Consider the following 20579-nt stretch of genomic DNA (forward strand, 5'->3'; position numbering starts at 1 on the left):
AGTCGGCGACTTGCACAAAGTGACTGGCACCCTGAACCAAAAGGGCTACCACAGCGTTTTGCAGTGCCATGCAATACCCTCTGGTCTCTGCCTAGTTGGTCAGGGATTCATCCTACAGAAAGATAACGACCCAAAACATACCTCCAGGCTATGTCAGAACTATCTCAGAAGAAAAGAACAAGATGGTAGGCTTCCAATCATGGAATGGCCAGCACAGTCTCCAGACTTAAACCCCATCGAGCTGGTTTGTGATGAACTGGACAGAAGGGTGAAAGCAAAGCAACCTACAAGTGTAACACATTTGTGGGAACTTCTGCAACAGTGTTGAGAAGAACTTTCCAAACAATATTTGATTTCCATTGTCGAAAGAATGCCACGAGTATGTTCGGCTGTAACATCTGCAAAAGGTGGCTACTTTGATGAGTCAAAAATTTCGATGAAATTTTGTTCAACAAAACGATTCCATGATTTCTTTTTTATCTGCAATTGTTTATTTGGTCTATGCTTAAATTTCAGAGTACATTGAAACATTAAACTGCTTAAATTTCAGTAAAAACTGGAAAAATGGGGGTGTTCTAAAACTTTTGACTGGTAGTATATATATATATATATATATATATATATATATATATATATATATATATATATATATATATATATATATATATATATATATATATATATATATATATATATATCATTTTTGAGACCGATCTCTCAATGGTGAACAATCACTTAAAAAATTCTAGAAGTCGGATCTGGATTTGGATCTTCACCAAAATCTAATCAATTTGTCGTGGTCACACACCCAACCTGTTCACCAAGTTCCATCCGAATCTGTCCTCAACATTTTGAGATATCCTGCTCACAGACAAACAGACAGGGGTGAAAACATAACCTCCGTCCACCTTTGCTGGCAGAGGTAAACAGATGAACGATGGAAAGACATGGATACAGGTATCATGGGTTCTTGTTTGGTTCACACTTGTGGACAGATAGACCTCCTTTGCTGAAGAACCATCTCTCACACATCCTACACTGGACTGTCATGCTGTTCTTATATTGGCTGTCCTCTTTCAACAGTGCACTTGTGTCTGGTTCTATCGCTTGCTCTCCTGAACAAGTGCAGACACTCTTGACACTGAATTTGATGTTGAGACAAGTCCTAGTTTGCTGTTTGTGTTCTATAGTCGACTCCATAGTTGGATCTGCTGGTGTTAGGAGCATCAGTAGTAGAAGAACAATGGACTGTAAATCCTCCTTGGCTGTGAAACCAACTGCTGCACGTAGGACACTGCTCAGCTTCATGGTGTTCGCAGGCTGGTTTCTCACAATCACGAATGCATTTGTGCCCTTCCTTATCCCCCTCATCATGGAAGCTCTTTAGCTGGACTTGGTACTCTATCTGAACATGCCTCATCTGCAGTTGGCCGTCCAGATCTTTAAGCCCTCAGCAGTAAGTATTGTGCCAACTCATCTTGTAAGAGGACCTCTCGTACCATTCTCTCTCTGATATCCCAGCATTGAGGTCTCGACATATCTGGTCTCCTCTCCAACTCTTTTGAGTTTCCCCAGAAGGGTGGAGCTGGAGTAACCAGACAAACAGGGTCTTTTTGGGGGGATGCGGTGGTTGGACATCTGAGCTACATGACCCACTCCAGTTTGTGCTTGGTCACCCAATCACCTTGGTTGTTTAGTCTCCAGATCCCTGGTCATCTCAGGAGTGATGTGAATGTTCCACTGCTGCCAACTGGTGATACTGAGGATGGTGTGCATTCACTGGTGGTGAAAGGCATTGAGCCTCTTGAGGTGTCGGTGTGGAGGTGTCCAGCATTTGGAGTTGCACAGCAATACTGAGAGTTACACATGCCTGACATACCTGCTGGCTGCTGCTTTGTGTTGATATTAAAAAAAAAAGTCGGTTCTTAAAACAAGCAGAGTGCAGGGTATGTACTAAAGTTTGTTCACACCATAAAAAAAACAATCGGCCTCAAAAGGGATACACAGGGGTGGGGAATTGCCCCGCAACATAGGTACTTGCTTTCTTTTCAGAAACTACACACACAATCCTGATGAAACTTGACCACAACCTTCATCACCCGTGATGTACTCAGGTTTGTTCACGACAAAAGTCTCGGATGCACTCGCTATGCGTCTGTCCACCTCAGCATCTATCCTGCCATTGGAGGCGATGATGGAGCCAAAGTATGCGAATCCCTCGACATACTCGATCGATCACACTATCTCCCACTTGTATTGGAGTTTTTCCTCATCCTGAACTGCATGTCCCACCGCAATAAGCTTGGTTTTACTTAGGCCAACTTAAAGGCAAAAAACTCTGGCTCCATCAATGAACGCGAGCATGGCGTGCTCTGCCCCAACTTTTGATCACGCTGCTAAAACTACTGCAAACTGTCAATCCATCATCGGATCTCCTCTGCATTCCGAGTTGACCTCCTGAACAACTTCCGATTACATTTGAAACGCAGGTAAGTTCCAGCTCCTTTTAAGTCTGTCACCTGTGATGTCCACCGCCCGACCACAGGGCAGACATTGAGATTAAACACACACGCACACACCTCGGTAAAACCGACAACACACAAACGTTGGTAGACCGATTACACACACACTTTGGAAGAGCCAAAGGAAATTCTAACCACATAGAAATGAAAATTTTTCTTTTTTTAAAATAAAAATCCAACAAAACACAACTGTTGTCTAATAATAACGTCGTATGCATCTCACAGCTGCCTGCATCATTGCTGGGAGCAGACAAAGCTATCATCTCGGCTTTGAGCAACCGGGGGCAGGCTCGTAATAATAAATATTGATAAGCAATCATAATGGTCTCCCGATGAGCAACCGGGTGCAGGTTCGTAATAATAAATATTGATAAGCAATCATAATGGTCTCCTGATGTACAAGACAACATAGGTATTTGCTCTTTCCAAAACTGAAAGGCAACATCATACTTTCCAATTTACTTATTGATCTGAACTGCTCATCTGTTGCATCAATTTGCCAGTTCTCGTGAAAAACACAGGGCACATTGGTTCATATCAACAGGATGTAGATCGAGGGTCATAGAGGTGTGTGTGTGTGTGTGTGATATTGATGGTTGTTTCACACGATGGTTAGCACACCTCAATCAACGTCCTGTTGATTCAACAATCGTTCTACCTGTCCGCCAATGCAGATAGACACTCGCCTTTACCAGCAAGACTCGTCCTTCACGTGACACATTGTTTGCATGCATTTCTTGAAAATGTAGTTGCGTTTGAAATAATTAAAATATTAAAACTATATGGTACTTACAGTGAAGTTGTACATGCAACTCGTCTGGCGTTGGCTTAGCATTCAATGTACGAGGACGAAGAGGTTGTCGCTAGAATACTGCTTCCAAAGTAACTCCAATCTTTTGATGTCTTTAATAGTTCCTGCAAGTGGCTGCACTATGAGTATGACCTTCAATGCGATTGATGAGATGACCTTTCAGATGGAAATAAAAAAATAATAACAAAAAAAAAAAAAAAAAAATCACACGGGAATTACAATAAATGCTACTGAAAATTTTCACAATGTACTGCTGCAATCGATGTTGAACGCACCTCTACTCAATGGCTCAGGGTGCTTCCTGTATAAATACTGTAACGCAAGGTGATGAACCTCCCCCAAGTACAAGCCCCACCTGCCTCCAACACCAGGCAGCCTCCCTCCAACTAAAATTAGGTTTCTCCGATCTCAAGCAGCTTCCATCCCAATCCCACAAACCAACAGCATCTCTCCATCCAAATCCCACCCAGCATCTTTCCATCCACAACCATCCAAATCCCACCCAGCATCCCTCCATCCACAACCATCCAAATCCCACCCAGTATCCCTCCAATGCCAAGCCTTGTTGTGTCCCTCAACCCTGCTGTTGATTTGTTTCCCCACTTTGTTCTTCTCGTTCTATTACCCTCTGTTCTGTGTTGTAGCTCTTCCACGAGCCTCGACTTTGTCTACAAAAACTTAAACATAAAAAAAAAATCTGACCCAGACTTCCTCCATTCCCAATACCAACTCAACATTCTTCCAATCTCATCATTAGTGTAGTGTTTCTGGAGAAAGGTGTTTCTGCCTCCCGAGATGTCTTTTCAGGTCCAGTGTCTTGGTGCAGAAACAATGTTAAAAAAATCATTGTGTTAATCCATGTTGTATCACAGATTAATGTAACAAGGGTCATTTGAAGAGAAAAATCAATTAGGTGTGGTCATCAATGGTTCATGAAGCTCAATACCTAGGTTCGAAACCCATAAACTACATGATGTATTTGTCTACAAATAACTCCTAGTAGTTGGGAAGATCCATAATTAAAACCAATGATACCACCAAGTGGACTAGCCGCATCACCTTGTCTCTGAGGGAGAGGGGCACTTGCCTCCGAGGTTTCAATCTCGACCCAACTATGAGCTACCACCCTGGTGCTTTCAATATGGACATCGTCCAAATGGAATGTCTGCCAGCACAAGGGAGTGTAAAAGATCCCAGGGTGTCTTGTAATAAGTAGGTGAGTTTTCACGAGCACCACAAATTACAAATTCCTGCCACACTCACCAGACCTGGCGAGTTCCAGAAAGACTTGGGGGCAGAATCGTTTCCCACAGCCAACTCCCCCAGGTGGGGAAAACTGTGGCTATGAAAGAAGTACCAACAAGCATGGCTACTCCAATAATGGGGGGGGGGGGGATCCAGCCTTCTATAGGAATGAGACTTGAACAAGGCAATTATCCTATGTCATGTACAGTTGATAAAAACCTATCATGCCAGTCTTCCAGCATTCATTCAGATATGATTTGCCACTGCAAATACCTTAACAGTGAGCCTGTTTGGTTCAGCGGCATTCAGGTTCAGTGGCTTGGCATCCTCGGGTCTTGAGTTTGAGCCCTGTTGGCCGCTGAATTAACACCAGGGGATTGACTCAGACTGTCATCCTCCCGAGGTTGGCAAAATGAGCACTAGTATACTGGAATAGGGGCACTGCGTCAGCGGCATAGGGGCACTCCTAACCAATGATGCAACCAGCAGCCAAAAAGGCTGTACACGAAGGGAACCTTAACAGTCGACTTATTCCCACCCTCTGTGGGATTTTTGGTCTTTCAAGTTTTTTTTGCACCCTCACCATCCTCCATATTCTTCACGTTGTTATTTTTAGATCCTCGTGGAGGATCTCTAAGGCCGAAGTCACATTTGGCACGGTGGCCGTAGGGTCTACAAAATCTATGGCCACTAGCAATTATAGGGCGGCCACAGTATTTTCACGGTCACACAATGTCGCAGTCACATATATTTATATTTTTCGGGGAGCCGCACAGGGTATTTCGAAATTGTGGAGACCGAAAACGTGGTGGTGCCGTGCGGTCTTTGATTTGATGTCGCACGGTGACCATAGGGCGTCCCTGCAGCAGCCATATAATTTTCAAGGCAGACACAAGGTAGCCTCAAGGTGCCCGCAAGGCGACCGCAGGGGGGCCCTAAGGCGAATGTGCGACCAGACGGACGGTAACGAGTGGGTATATATACCAGTTATTTTTTTAATGAAATAAAAATATAACAGTTCGGAATATACTATAACTATAATATATATAACTGAATATACCAGTTCAGAGTATAGGCAAACATCTATACTCCGATCTCTAGCGGTAGCGCACGGTGGACGCACGGTCGACGCAGACTGCCACGGAGGCCATACGTAGGGCGGACGGCGGGCGTTGGGGAACCGTGTCGACCCTGCGTTGCCTGCAGGTAGTCACACAGACCACAAGGCCACTGTATGTTGAACACAGGGACGCCTTAGGACTACCCTACGGCGACCGTGGAAATAGTGCGGCCTCCGTAATTTTTTGGGGGTTGGCAAAATTCATTTTTCATTTATAAGAGCCTACGGCAGCCACACGAATAACGCAAGCCCACCGTACGCCCCACGTAGGTCGACGTGGAACACATCTACATCACAGCTTGGTTTGTCGAATTGCTACGGCCAACGAAGAAATGAAAAAATTATAACTCCGCGGCGACCCCTCCTCTTCTTCTTCTTTCAGCTGCTCCCGTTAGGGGTCGCCACAGCGGATCATCCGTATGATCCGCATCGTTATTTGGCACATGTTTTACACCGGATGCCCTTCCTGACGCAACCTTGGTCGCTTCTTACGACACAGGGATCTGGCACACCTATTTAACCGGGGTATACACCGGCCCAGTACACTGGTACTCATTTCGCCGACCTTGGAAGGATGACAGGCTGAGTCAACCCCCTGGTGTATTAATTCAGTGGCTCAACGGGGCTTGAACTCAGGACCTTTTGGATCCCAAGCCGCTGCCCTAACCACTGCGCCAACACCAGGCTAATTCCACGGCGACCCCGACGGCCTTTAAAAGATAGCCATACGGCGTAGGGCCACCTCAGAAACTCTGTGGCCGCCGCACGTTTGTCAATTCAGGGGGGTACGGCCGCCGTATCCTAGCCGCAGAGCAAATGTGACTTAGGCCTAAGTCTTATTCACGTTGTTGTTCTTCATCTTCTTCTTGTGGACTTTTTTGTTTCACAGCCTACAGTTTCCATCGAAACTTCCTGAAACTTGGCATATATATATATATATATATATATATATATATATATATATATATATATATATATATATGTAAAAATACCCTGCGCAGACAGTAACGATCTCCGATTTTGAAAATTCCTCATAGAAAAAAAGTTATGACGTCAAAATATCTCCGCTAATGGAAATCGCCGAAAAAATTATCTCCGAAACGAGGCAAGCTTTTTGAATTGTTTGCAGGAATCGAACAGGGCATTAGCATAAATGAATTACCGCACATATGATATATCACTATGATGTCATATCAATTTTTATGACGTTATTCCTATTTTTTGACATTTTTTGTTTCACAACCCAGAGTTTTCATCAGATCTTCGTGAAACTTGCCATGTATATGCAGAAAGCCCACGCATAGGCAGTAACCATCTCCGATTTTGGAAATTCTTCCTAGAAAAAAAGTTGACGTCATAATATCACTGCTAATGGAAATCGCCTATACCATTATCTCCGAAACTAGGCAATCTGTTTGAATTTTGTTTGCCGGAATAAAGCCGGGCATTAGCACAGATAATTTATCGCAAACCTGATACATCACACTGACGTCATATTTATTTTTATGACGTCATCATTAAGAGGACGAGGATCTTAGCTAATTTGAGCTTGTTTGGTTTATTCTGCGTTCTTGCTCTTTTGGCCCAAGTCTTTCAGGAACTGGCTAGCTCGGCCTGGTGTGACTGAATTTCACTTCCTTTGGTATCTTCAATATCCAACTAATGTAAGCAGAATGAACAATTAGCTTCACGTCCAAATGCGGGAGAACACCCTCCCTGCCAAACACCAATCCGATGGTTTATATTCAGGCCGGGAAAAAATCGAACCCAGACAAGGCAGCTGAAAGGTAAGTGCAAACTTTGCAACATCCTGACACACAATTTACAAACCTCAATGGATCACAAAAAAAAAAAAAAAAAAAAAATAGAAATAATAATAATAATAAAAAACAATTCTGAAAATTGAACAATCATAAAATCATCACATCACTTTTGTTTTTGAACCCCAAAACAAAGTTCACATTCAAATCAACCACCACACTTGACACCACATGGTGAGCCTGTTGGTGAGTTTTCCAATGACAATATTCAATTTTGATTTATACAGACAAGTTAATCAAATAATCGAAATTCAGTCGAGTAATTTATTTGATAAAAAATATCCAACATAAGGAAGACAGGGTAAAATTACGAACTTTGATATTTGGACTTGAAAATCCGAATCTTCTGGAAGATGGTGGAAGACAGTTTGGATCCCATCCTGCAGTAGGCAAAGCTTGACCGACGTTTTAACTACAGCATGGTCTTCATCGGAGCCTGTGCCAAATCTTGCACAAGGTGTCAAACATCCTTCCATTGGTAAAGGGGCATGACATGGCTTCAATAAGCAGATATCGAGACCGACGGTCGTTTTCATCACAGGTGACGATGCTGTATTTAGGAGGGAAAAACATAAACAAGAAAAAGAGCAATCAGATTGCAGACCTTCGTCAGGACTTGTTTTATGTGGTGCGTTGTGTAGTTTTGTGTTGTGTATTTTATGTGGCATTTGTGTACTGGTGTGTTACGTAATTAATAAGAGACATAATTAGAACTGACACTTTATAAATGCTGGCAGTGATGACTGGTTCAGCCATTTGAGAGATTTTTGAAAGTTTAAAAAAAAACCAAAAGAAAACAACATGGCTGCTGAATTACGTGACTGATGACATCATCTTTTATTTTTGTGGACCATTTTATCCCTAGATGACCCTCAAAAATTTTCATCCTGATCGGATTTTCATACTACGTATGCAATGACGTCATAACGAAGGCACCAATGCCGTCATAAAAAAATCACACATTCTCCATGAGGAGTACTTGCTATGTGCCAAGTTTGAATTTCTACCTTGGTGCGTTTGAGACAGACATATGACGTCATAACTATCATTAAAACATTCCACATGAGTAGTCACACCAATGGTGAAAATTTCGTCTCGATCTGACAAGCGGTTGTGGAGAAAACACAAACGTTCTGTGTGGACAAACAAACAAACAAACGGACCCAAATGCAATAACACCCTCTCCTTCGGCGAGGGTAAAAATAAAACCTTGACTGCAATTTTGAAGGACTGTACACAATGAAATTTCACACGTGGATCCATAACCTGGTAGCTGCACATACCACAACACTTTTCCAAAATAAAACTTTCCTGACAATTATGGGAACTTTGCCATCGTTGGAATTTATTGACAATTATGGCCATCTAGCCAAAACACATCTGTGTAATGACAACAAAAATAAAAAATAAAAGAAGAAGAATGTTCTATGTGTTCATTGTTAGAAAGTTAAATACAACATTCCATGATACATATATGTATACATAAAAAGCATAAATTGCTTTTCATCGTGGTTTTGAGAGACAGCCACAAAAAAAAAAAAAATCCGTAGGCAGCCACTGTACATGGCCAACTCAGTCCACAGCCATGAGCAGACGCTTGGTGACCAAACAAGGCCATAGGTGTGGTGCGTACACGTAAACGTACACACACGACAGGCACTTTATTTTGTATTCGTCAAATATGTGACCTCTGTGCTGTTAAATGGATGTGTTCGGCAAAGAATGGTCAGACTCCAGAATTCTCTTGGCCAGTGGACTCCAAACTCATGTCCATCTCAATCATGTTTACTACTCCCTCAGTAGTCGAGTCTGCCGTTGGCTTCATGTGAATCAAGGCTGAGAGGAAATTAGGGGATACAAAAACAAAACCACAACCGATTAGGTTGACAACCGTAGGACATTCAAACGAGGTTTGCACCTTGTGCCGAGTGCCCCATATTATTTTTTACTCCTAGAGCAGTTTCAATGCAACGGGAAGAAAATATTACAGATCAAAACTAGAAGGGCCCTCGGTTTCATCACAATACAGCCACAACTTTTTGAGATATCATGCTATATATCTTTTTTGTCCCTATCGCTCATAGTGAAGAATCACAATAAAAATAAAGAAAAAATTATCATGTACCGATCCGGATCTTCACCAAAATCTAAATCAATTAGTCCTCGTCGCACACTCAACCTGTCCACCAACTTTGGTCCAAATGCGAGATATCCCGCTCAGACAGAGACAGACAGACAGACAGACAGACAGACGTGCAAACATAACCTCCATCCACCTTCGGTGGCAGAGGTAATAAGTAATCATCAAATTCCATCCTACCATCTTGCTGTGCTTGACTTTCTTGAGTCGCATCTGAGCGTGTCAGGATTTTGAGCATGGTGGTGCTTAGAGGTAGCGATGGGTCCATTTCTACAGTGAGGCCCCAATCTACACAAGCAGGAGTTAATAAAGAAAAGGATAAAAGTCAGATAAAGGCAAGTAACTGAGAGGACCAGCTGATTAACAGAATTAAATCCACGAAGTCATCAGCAAAGCATGGTCAATGATGGTACGGTATGAATTAACAACAAAGCGTGAGATAGGTTATGCATCGATGAGTCTTCATGGAGATTCAGAGACTAATCAATCAACTGTCCTTATTGTACACAGGCTAACAAAGTTAACATAGACCGTAAAATTCATAAGCAGCTGGTAAACTTATGCAAGACTTCCTACATGTACACAGGTGTTGCACAACTACCTGTTCATAATATTACAAGGACAAGACCCTGCCTTACTTCCACCCTGACATGGATACATCTCACAAAGTATTCATCAAAACTTAATAAATTTGCGTTTTCCAAAGCAAGATAAATGTGTCGACCATCTTCCACAATGTGTATGTATATGTAAATGCAAATATATATATATATATATATATATATATATATATATATATATATATATATATATATATATATATATATATATATATATATATGTTGTTGTTGTTGTTCATCTTTCGGCTGCTCCCGTTAGGGGTCGCCACAGCGGGTCATCAGTCATGATCCGCATACTGATTTGGCACAGGTTTTACGCCGGATGCCCTTCCTGACACAACCCTGGTCGCCTCTTACGACACAGGGATAACGATTGGGTTTCACCATTATTCCGGGCTGCCCTACACCCTGTCAGAGCACGGTCCAGCAAAGAGCCCCCGTCCTCAAGCGATCCTCCAACCCAAGCCTCCAAGTAGCCGGATTACAGGCGCACGCCACTACGCCCGGTATATATATATATATATATATATATATATATATATATATATATATATATATATATATATATATATATATATATATATATATATATATATATATATATATATATATATTGCAAAACATATTGTCTGTGCATTAATCTGTCTCCCATTGACGGCAGCCGCTTCCCACGCCGCATTTAAAAAGCTCATTCACTTTTGAAATGATGGGAGAACAAGAATGAACTGGAAGGGCACTCGGTGGAGCGCATGGCTCCACCAGGCTGAACAGTTTACATTTTGTATCCCACCGATAGACCGGATCTGGACCCGGACATGAACCAGAATCTAATGGGCTTCTTCTTGTCGCCAAACCAACTCATTCACCTCGTTTTGTCATAATCTGTCCACAACTATTTAAAAAAATATATCGTGCTATATATCGTTTTTGGCCTCATCACTCAATGGTGAAGAATCACCAAAACAATTTTTAAAATATTCTCATATCCGGATCCATATTCTGATCCTCACCAAAAATGAATCAATTCTTCCTTGTCACACACCAAACCTGCCCACCAAGTTTCATCCGAACGCCTCCATAACTTTTTGAGAAATCATGTTCACATGATAAACAGACAAACAAACAGTCCACTTTTGTTGGTGGAGGTAATAATTTTGATGCTAAATTGTATTTCGCAAGCAGGATATTTTGCCCTCTTTTTCGACAAATTGATCCTCCGCCACCCGATGTTGCACCCCAATTTTGCAGTGGGTGGTACAAGTCGCTCAGAGCTTTGGCTCTGAGTGAAACCAAGAGTGCAACACAATTAACCTTTTAAAAGTCGATGAAATAATATAAAATGATAGATTAACTTAAGCGAAGCCTGGTGTTGGCGCAGTGGTTAGGGCAGCGACTTGGGATCCAAAAGGTCCTGAGTTCAAGCCCCGTTGGGCCACTGAATTAATACACCAGGGGGTTGACTCAGCCTGTCATCCTTCCGAGGTCGGTGAAATGAGTACCAGTATACTGGGCCGGTGTATACCCCGGTTAAAATAGGTGTACCATATCCCTGTGTCGTAAGAGGTGACCAGGGTTGCGTCAGGAAGGGCATCTGGTGTAAAAACTTGTGCCAAATCACTATGCGGATCATACGGATGATCCGCTGTTGCGACCCCTAACGGGAGCAGCCGAAAGAAGAAGAAGAAGAAGAAGAGAAGATTAACTTAAGCTTTTTCCTGTCATTGAAGATGGATACCTTTGCTTGTGTGTTATATGTACAAGCTCTTCCAGGAGCCGAAGGTAAATGAAAAAAAAAGCAACAAGAGGCTGGAAGAGATATAAGAGAAAGGGAAGGAGAGATCTCTCCAAATAATTAACCATCACCACTGGGGGCAGTGTTCAGGGTAGCAGTTGAAGAAATTCTGCCAAAATGTTATATTTTGCATTTTTATTTTTACTGAAACGTGATATGACAATGTGATACATTTGATTGCATTGGTCATGAAAATATAAACGTTGTTTTAAACATTATTAATGGTGGAAATAAAAGTTGAAATTTGGCATTTATAAGTTTGATGTGAACATGCATGGAAGTGGGAATGTGTGAACCAGATGTCACCTTGAGAACAAGTACTGATGTCTACTCAGTACTTCTTTCGCTGCTTGCTCACATGTCTGCTCTACAATTCGACTAGCAAGAAGCGAGCATTCAATAATGAATCTGTTTTTGTCGTGAACATTATTTTTGCTGTCTCTGTCACAGCCGCTTGATTAAAACCTGTGGCACAATATTACTTTCTCTCCGCTGATAAATACTCAGCGATGAGTGCGGACACAATCCAATTGCTGTGTTTGAGGTGGTCTTCTCACAAATTCTGCTCATTAGTATGAATGAGATCCTACGAAACTGAAGTCTTACTCGCATGGTTATTCTCAAGCACAGGTTATGGACTCCCTGCCCATCTCACAGTTACACAAAACAGCATGAATGCGCACTCCCACAGTTGGAGTTCATGGATAGCTGGTATGAAAATTAGTTTGAGTCAAATGTGTGAAAGTGCAAAAGAAATTCACCCTACCACTTGGGCATATGGGGCATGGCCCCATATGGGTGTGATTTCAAGACTTACGGTGTTTCATACGTTAATATTCAATTTTACACAGTAAATGCCAATTTTCAATGTCTTAAACTCGTTTGTGAAAAAAAGAAAAGATTTTTTTTATGTTTATGGCATTATGTTTTCGTTCCGAATAATTTCCCCACATCCAACTAAACCTTTGGTGGAAAAAAAAAATCCTGGCCTAATAATAGAGAAAGATGATGTCAATTTTGCAAAGTTCTCACGAAAGGCAGAGGTTTGTAACACAGGTGTTCAGAATGAGTAATCCTTACAACAATTCATGGACCAGTGTGTGTGTGTGTGTGTGTGTGTGTGTGTGTGTGTGTGTGTGTGTGTGTGTGTGTGTGTGTGTGTGTGTGTGTGTGTGTGTGTGTGTGTGTGTGTGTGTCACGACTCCTCCGACAGTTCTGAACAGATTACATCCAGTCTTGCTACAGAGGATCAGCATGACCCCAATTAATGTATTGAGGTGTATTTATTTCTGCCGGTGTTCTTTGGTAGGGGGCGGAGGGGAGGAGGATGGAAACAAATTCTCTATGTAAATGTGTATCGTGTCGTGCCACCTCCAGATGGGATTGCAAGTCCCCACCCTTTACAGTACAGTATTCCTGTCCCAACATTTTCCAGAGCAGTGAGGTGTTTTGAATTACTAGTACGTACCCGTATAAAAAAAATAACAATAAAATAAAATAACAATAATAATAATAAATAAATATTCAAACCACGAGCAACAAACAACAACCACGCAGGCCGTTTCTTCGCTCTCGAGTGCCCGAACGTGCGTGGCCCGGAGGTTCGAATATTATTCGCAGTTACGATGATTCGCAATTTAGTTTTAATACCCAATTATTCAATTAGCACCAACGTATTTTACCTTTTCGCAATGTCGTGGCAAGGAAAAACAAAAAGAGAAGAGAGAGGAAAAAAATTTACTTCCTGGTTCGGAGCATACCAGCACTCTGATGTTACCGAAATTTATACACCGGCTAATATGAAAACGATCATAACTTGGGGCATTGTGTTTATCTATAAATGCGCAAAAGAAATCGCGAAATTATTAGAATACACGAAGTCATCATTATCCGGAAGTCCGTACGTTGTAACCCGTAATGGGGAACACGGCTGAGCTTCCCTTTCCCATCGGCCACGCCCACTCAACAACGTGTCTTGTAATTGGTTTGGTAAATAAATGGCCATAACTTGGGAAGCACTTGTCCGATTAATATCAAACCTTGAAAAGGCACATCCTCGGGTCCCCAGCAATATACCTGGCAAGTTTCAATTAGATCAGACCAGCGGTTGTCGAGAAACGGTGGTCACAGACACACACACACACACACACACACACACACACACAAACACACACACACACTCACCACACACACTCACTCACACACACAGACTCACACAGAGACTCACACAGAGACTCACACAGAGACTCACACACAGACTCACACAGAGACTCACACACAGACTCACACACACTCACACACAGACTCACACACACACACACACACACACACACACACACACACACACACACACACTCATACACACACACACACACACACACACACACACACACAGCTGGAATTATAGATAGCTAAGCAGGAGGTATGTTTCTACTTCATGCACGTAACCGGGTTATTTTTTGCCTACACAGAGTGGTCAGTTACCTATACACTGCCAAAGTAAAGATATCCTATACACTGCCAAAGCAAAAATACTCATTATAACTCTAGTATATGACAGTTGTACTCTCATATACTGCAGTTGGTAACAGGCCCTACTGCAGTAGTCTGCAGAGAATTACTACAAGAAAGGAATGTTATTTTTGCCTGGGATGCGCAGAAGGACGTGTTGAATGCTTGGAACCAGATGCCCATTGGGAGGTTACTCTGCTAGTATAAGAACAATTCATGATAAATATGGGGGGGGGAGGGGGGATTATCATACTGAACATCATCGTTCGTTTGTGTGTTTGACTTTTATGCACTCCTGAACTGCTCGATGTCAAGAGTCAGGGTGTGTGTGTGTGGGAAGGTTGTAGGGGACAAAAAAAAAAGGTCATAGACCAGTGTGTTCAGGGTGGGGAGAGGACCCCAATGCTCTCTGTAAATGCGTATTGTATAGCATCACCTGGTGGAAGCCGGTATTACAAGTCATAATAAAATACGCAAAGAAGTGGAGGAATGAAGCTGTCCGTAAGGATGGGTTCTTTCCCAGAGGTAAGAACATTACGAGATCGGAACCATCGGATGAAGTGAGTTGAAGCTGGTGGTTGTACTCACGGGGTGCACGGAGTGGTTTTAGGGGGTTAAAAATATTCAATTCTGGGGGTTCAGGGTTGGGGGAGCACCCCAATTCGATGTAAATGTGTATCGTATCGCACCACCTGGTAGAAGCTGGTATTACAAGCAATAATGACATATGCCATAGACATACAAGTGGGGTTACGGATGGGTTCTTTGCTCGCAATAAAAATTTCACAAGAAGGACTGTCATTTTGAGTGTTGAGGTTTGGCATACAATAGACATACATCGTCAGATGGAGTTCACACCGATGAATGTGGAGATTGCTGTTATCAAGATAAGAGCCCCCACCCCTCCCCCATCATTAGGCCAATCTTTGATGCTGGATTCATCGGAAATGTCATAATTATCAAAAGTTTCCTCGCACTTACGCTTCTCTTGCGGTTCGATATGATTCGGCAAAATGATAAACAAATTCATCGTGGGATCGAAAGTTCTATGCCGACATCATTTATCAACCTGACTTTGTAAAGCTCATCTGTGGAAGTATCAGCAAAGTGCTTTTTGTGAGGTGAGTTTAAATCTCAATATTTAAATCAAATCATGGAGTAATATTTAAAACATGTTCATGCTTTCAGGAGGTCATAAGATGCATAAAAATAATTTGAAGGAGGTTGGCAGAATTCCTTCAAGTTTCAGTCTTATGACATGTTTCTGCCCCCAAATCACTTTTAAAGGTGCTCGATTTTGATGTGAGCGATACAGTGCAGATTTGTTGGATTTGGACAACAGGATTGAAACAAACCGGAAGATGGGTGGTCTTCTGCAAGGTATCGCTCAATGCAGTTCCCCAGCATAGTCACGGAAAAGGTGTCATCTCGTCGAAGACCCAACGCCTGTGTAGACAGTCACATTGGGATATTTTCAAGGAAAACAGTTGAAAATGTAGACACTGTGAACAGGAATTCCATCATGGAGAAATCCACGTAGATACAGAAATTGAAGCATTTAATTCTATAACCTGCTAAGTCGAGGTTTGGTCAAAAATGTGTCTTATTTGTGTGTCACTAAATAGCTACACAGCACCATCCAACCTGTTGATGCGACGTAACTCCAAAACATTCTGCAAGTGGCTTTAATTAGCCCCTCCTCCGCCCCCACCCCCCACACACAATTTGCAATAGCATGTGTGTGTCTGATTGTCCAGGCTACAACTTTTTTTTTTAGCATTTGAGCTTTTGTCATCAAATTTTCAACAAACCTTTATGATGAGAATACAGAGAAAATAATTAATAATAATGTGAAAGGGTAAGTTCATAGTAACTATAAATAGCCCTTATTCGGCCTACAGCAGAATAGGCTCATGAGCCGTGGGTTTTGTTTCACTTCGGAGATGAGTTCCGGGAATGTCGTTGCTCGGGGAAAGCACTATAATGTGGAGGCAAATCCCCATAAACAGTTTATTTCACAGCAGGGAAGATGATTAAACGCAGAATGAGAATGATAACCGTCTGTGTTTTCAGGCCATCATGTTTTTGCCATCAAATCTTCAACAAACCTTTATTATGAGAATATGAAAAACACAAATAAAGAAAATGTACAATTTTTAGGTATTTTCTAGTTTTGCCTTGAAATTTGATGTTATTTCCAGCATCTACTAAGTTGATCTGTCTAAATTTGAAAATCTTTCAAGTTGAATTAGCCAACCAGATGAAAGGATTTCGATCACATGATCGATCAATGACTATGTAAAGAAAATAGGGGCAATGCCCCTGGGCTCACTTGGTAAAACCTGGGAACCACTGGTAGGTGTAGATGACCCACAAAATATGTAACGGAGAAGAAAGTATATACCTACTTTGGGGAGCAAACCCCTGTATTTTTTAATGCTGTGAACAAACTTTAGTACAGCATGGGTGATGAAGGTTGTGGTCAAGTTTCATTGAAATTGTGTGTGTAGTTTAAGAGAAGTTCTGAGTGTTCACATACAGTATAGCCTAACTGACTGAATGACACTGCACAATGCTACACCTCCCCTGAAGTTCGTTCCAGGTGAGCTAAAAAGTAGCATCCCGCAGTGAAACCAGTGACGAGGTTGATGTTCTTGATGAGAGTTTTTCTGAGGTAGTTACACCAATGAAGATCGGCTGAAAACGGTGTATTAATTTAAAAAAAAACAAAGAAGCAGAGCGGAGAACGGAGAAAATGAAACAAACGGTGCAACAAAGAGGGAAAACGACCTCGTGTCGCTTGCAAGTATAGTGAGCTGCTTCGACATCGTGAAATTGTATGTGAGGTCAACAAACTCAGTTCTGATGATCATCATTGCATTTTATGACTCCAACCGAAAACCAGACAAGTTATCCCAGGGTGCATCATGAAGCACATTGGTGTTTCAACACCAAACACGCATGCCGAACATAAGCAACAAAGAGGAAGGAGGAAACGAACAAACTCCGTTGAATACTTTGTAAGTATTGCAATGTGTTATGTACTGGTATTTATCGATGAAAACAGAGGTTATAATAATATGAATTCCCTTGTGAGACACTTTGACGCAGGAGGAGGCCAGGCCCATCAAAGCTTGCGCTATTATTACCAACCTATGGTTGATCGTCCGTGCTCTATCCTTTATAAATGCTGAGCGTCAAGCAAGGAAGTAGAACGTAACATTTTAATGGTCTTTGGTATGACTCAGTTGGAGTTCGAACTGCCGACCTCACAGACTCAAAGCCTCACAGACACTTTAACCATTACACCAAGTCTGGTGAGTTCAGCTCAGGCTCAAGGAGGAGGTAAACCGAGAGGGCAGCAGGTTCACAGACAACAGAGGGTCAATGGGGAAAGTTGCAGGACAATGAAGTGATTAATGAATGGATACCTTTTTTCTTTTTTGGAGATTTCATGACAAAATTAAATTGGAGTTGGGGTGGGGGTGACAAATAAGATAGCTTCAAGGAATCAAGTTTCAGATGCACTTGGCAGTAGCAAGCTATTGCCATGGTCTCACCAGCGAGTACGATATGCCAGATTTCTTTTTTTCTTGATTGTCGGTTTCGTTCTTTAAAAATGGATGAATTTTATGATGCAAACGCATACATTTCATGTTTGGCAAGTGGACACTTCCCATTGTAAAAGGTGTGTGCTGCAACAATGAACAACAAAAGGTGTGTGTGTGTGTGTGTGTGTGTGTGTGTGTGTGTGTGTGTGTGTGTGTGTGTGTGTGTGTGTGTGTGTGTGTGTGTGTGAAAATTAGTGCTTCCTTGAGCATCAAGCTATGGTTACAGGAGGAGTGTCGATTAATGTCTGCCCATTGTGGACTCTACAAGCATTAAAATATTTGACAATTTTCAATTTTATGTTCAAAGAAAAGAATAAATACTGTATGTTTATATTTCAAATATATTGTGATTGTGTTATGTTTGAATACAGTATTTCAGAAAGTCTGTTTTTTTTTTTAATACCAAAACCTGTTTAGTATTTAATTTTAAGGGAAAACCTGCAAGGTAAAAACTTCAAAAGGCAATGTCTCTGTAATCTGACAAGAAGATTTTCATAGGACCACTTGCTTATCACTTATCTCTTGAATAAATAATATTTTGCATATATAAATATTGTTACAGTTGTGAAAATTCACAGATCACCATTCAGGTTCCCCGAAGATCAGTTATGTCGATAAGTGTGTGTCCAGGTTACATTTCTTCACCGATGTATAAGGGAATTATTTGTGTGCCGGGCTGTGAACCTTTGAGGTAGTGATATTCTTTTCTATCTTTATTTTAAACAATCTTCTCCTCACCAGCATCTCCACAAACAAACACGATAGCATCCTCGACAGCGGCAAAGTAATCTCAAACACGGCCGCGTTGTGAAAGTGATCTCAACCACGGCCGCGTCTGACGGCGAGATCGGATCAGAACGGCGAAAGGGGCGGAGCCAGCCGGGGGTGAAAGTTCAAAGGTGAAAGGAGGGAGGGCGCTGATTTGGGGCGATGAAGCCCAGAGCGACCCTCCCCTCCGGGCTATAAAAAGGCACGTTTCAACGCCGAGGGCGTGGTTGGTCGTTGTTGGTTGGTGGAGGCAGTCGAGTGGAGTTGAGAGAAGAGTTGGGCTGGGCCATTGGAGTCAGCAGTGGAGTCGGGAGAAGCCGGCATTTGAGTGGGAGACAGGAGAAGTCGCCAGCCGGAGAGAAGTCTCCAGCAAGCTACGTAACGGTCCGAGCGATCGGGCCCTCAGTCGGTCGAGCGACGCTGAGGAGTGAGCAGGCTCTTAAAGAGCATCAACTCTAAAAGAGCAAGGCCCGTTCACTCCGCTTAAGTGTCGTCGGCCAAGCCCGATCGACCAGGCCGCGGGGAAGGCCAAGCGACTGAGGAGGGCCGCCCGCCAAGCTGCTCGAGCCGCTTAAACGACTGACGCGTTTGGTGACACCCCCCGGTGAACAGAAATACCGAGGCACCCCCCCCCCACGAACAAAAGACCCATCGAGTCGCCACAAGGGCGACAAGGTAACCTGCCCGGCCTCTCAGAGCTGCTTCGGTCATCCCAGCTCCGAGGAACATTAAAGGCTTACGAGCCGGTTCTTTCTTTCTTTCTTGGGGTTTGCATGAAAGTCTGTGGCGCCTTGTCTACCAAGTAGAACTGATTAAGTGCATGTACATATAAATAGACATCGGCTGTAGGTTTTTACTCGTGTCTTGTCCCCTATCGCCATTCATTGCATTGCTTATGTGTGCAAATAAATGTTCCCCATTTTTGAATGTCACCTGCTCGTTGCGTCCCTTCCTCCATTGACTGACATAATTGCGTTCGGAATAATTAGCTGGCTGATTATAAGCCGATAAAATGTACATCTGGTCCGACGGGGCTTGGCGATTTAAAACCGCTTGGCAATCGCAAACGGAATGAGCTGCTTAAAGCGGCTCGTTTTCGTGCAGGCTCTGTTGAGGTGTAAACTCCCAGCATTTCTGTCTGCGTGAATAATTAGGTACATCGACAATTCGGAGATCGACCCTGTAACACGTGGACAGAAAAGTTGGCTGGTTTATGGTGTGGTTAAAAACACCCGTAGCTGGGTTTCGGCGTTGATCCGAAAGCTGCGACTGGATTGCTCGTTCGGTGGACGCGCGTGGCCGCAATTGAGCTAAAGGCGGTCGCTTCGAACGCCGGACGGGCGGAAATCCACAACAATATGTGTGTGTGTGTGTGTGTGTGTGTGTGTGTGTGTGTGTGTGTGTGTGTGTGTGTGTGTGTGTGTGTGTGTGTGTGTGTGTGTGTGTGTGTGTGTGTGTGTGTGTGTGTGTGTGTGTGTGTGTGTGTGTGTGTGTGTATATATATATATATATATATATATATATATATATATATATATATATATATATATATATATATATATATATATATATATATATATATATATATATATATATATATATATATATATATATATATA

General features: G+C 42.4%; 2 protein-coding genes across 3 annotated transcripts in view; both read right to left on the bottom strand.

Annotated features, from left to right (window-relative positions):
* The window catches only part of LOC147008692 (coagulation factor VII-like), a 79054-nt gene extending 71075 nt beyond the window's left edge, over positions 1-7979 (bottom strand). Inside the window, exons 1-2 of the mRNA XM_085863458.1 lie at positions 7834-7979; positions 3316-3489 (exon numbers count right to left, since the gene is read on the bottom strand). The gene's annotated coding sequence lies outside the window, so the exon portion shown is untranslated. The remainder of the gene's footprint in view (positions 1-3315; positions 3490-7833) is intronic.
* The window catches only part of CDC16 (cell division cycle 16), a 49534-nt gene continuing 36723 nt past the window's right edge, over positions 7769-20579 (bottom strand). Inside the window, exons 17-20 of one of the 2 annotated variants that reach the window (XM_085863464.1) lie at positions 15937-16027; positions 9839-9946; positions 9207-9354; positions 7769-8068 (exon numbers count right to left, since the gene is read on the bottom strand). In XM_085863464.1, coding sequence (XP_085719590.1) covers positions 9245-9354; positions 9839-9946; positions 15937-16027 — 309 coding nt within the window. In that variant the 3' untranslated portion in view covers positions 7769-8068; positions 9207-9244. Of the gene's footprint in view, positions 8069-8842; positions 9355-9838; positions 9947-15936; positions 16028-20579 lie in introns of those variants that run through there. The other variant, XM_085863463.1, reaches the window with a different exon arrangement.

Source organism: Eptatretus burgeri, chromosome 18 (assembly GCF_056783735.1).
Source record: "Eptatretus burgeri isolate ZD-2024b chromosome 18, Ebu_testis_v1, whole genome shotgun sequence".
Lineage (NCBI taxonomy): Eukaryota > Metazoa > Chordata > Myxini > Myxiniformes > Myxinidae > Eptatretus > Eptatretus burgeri.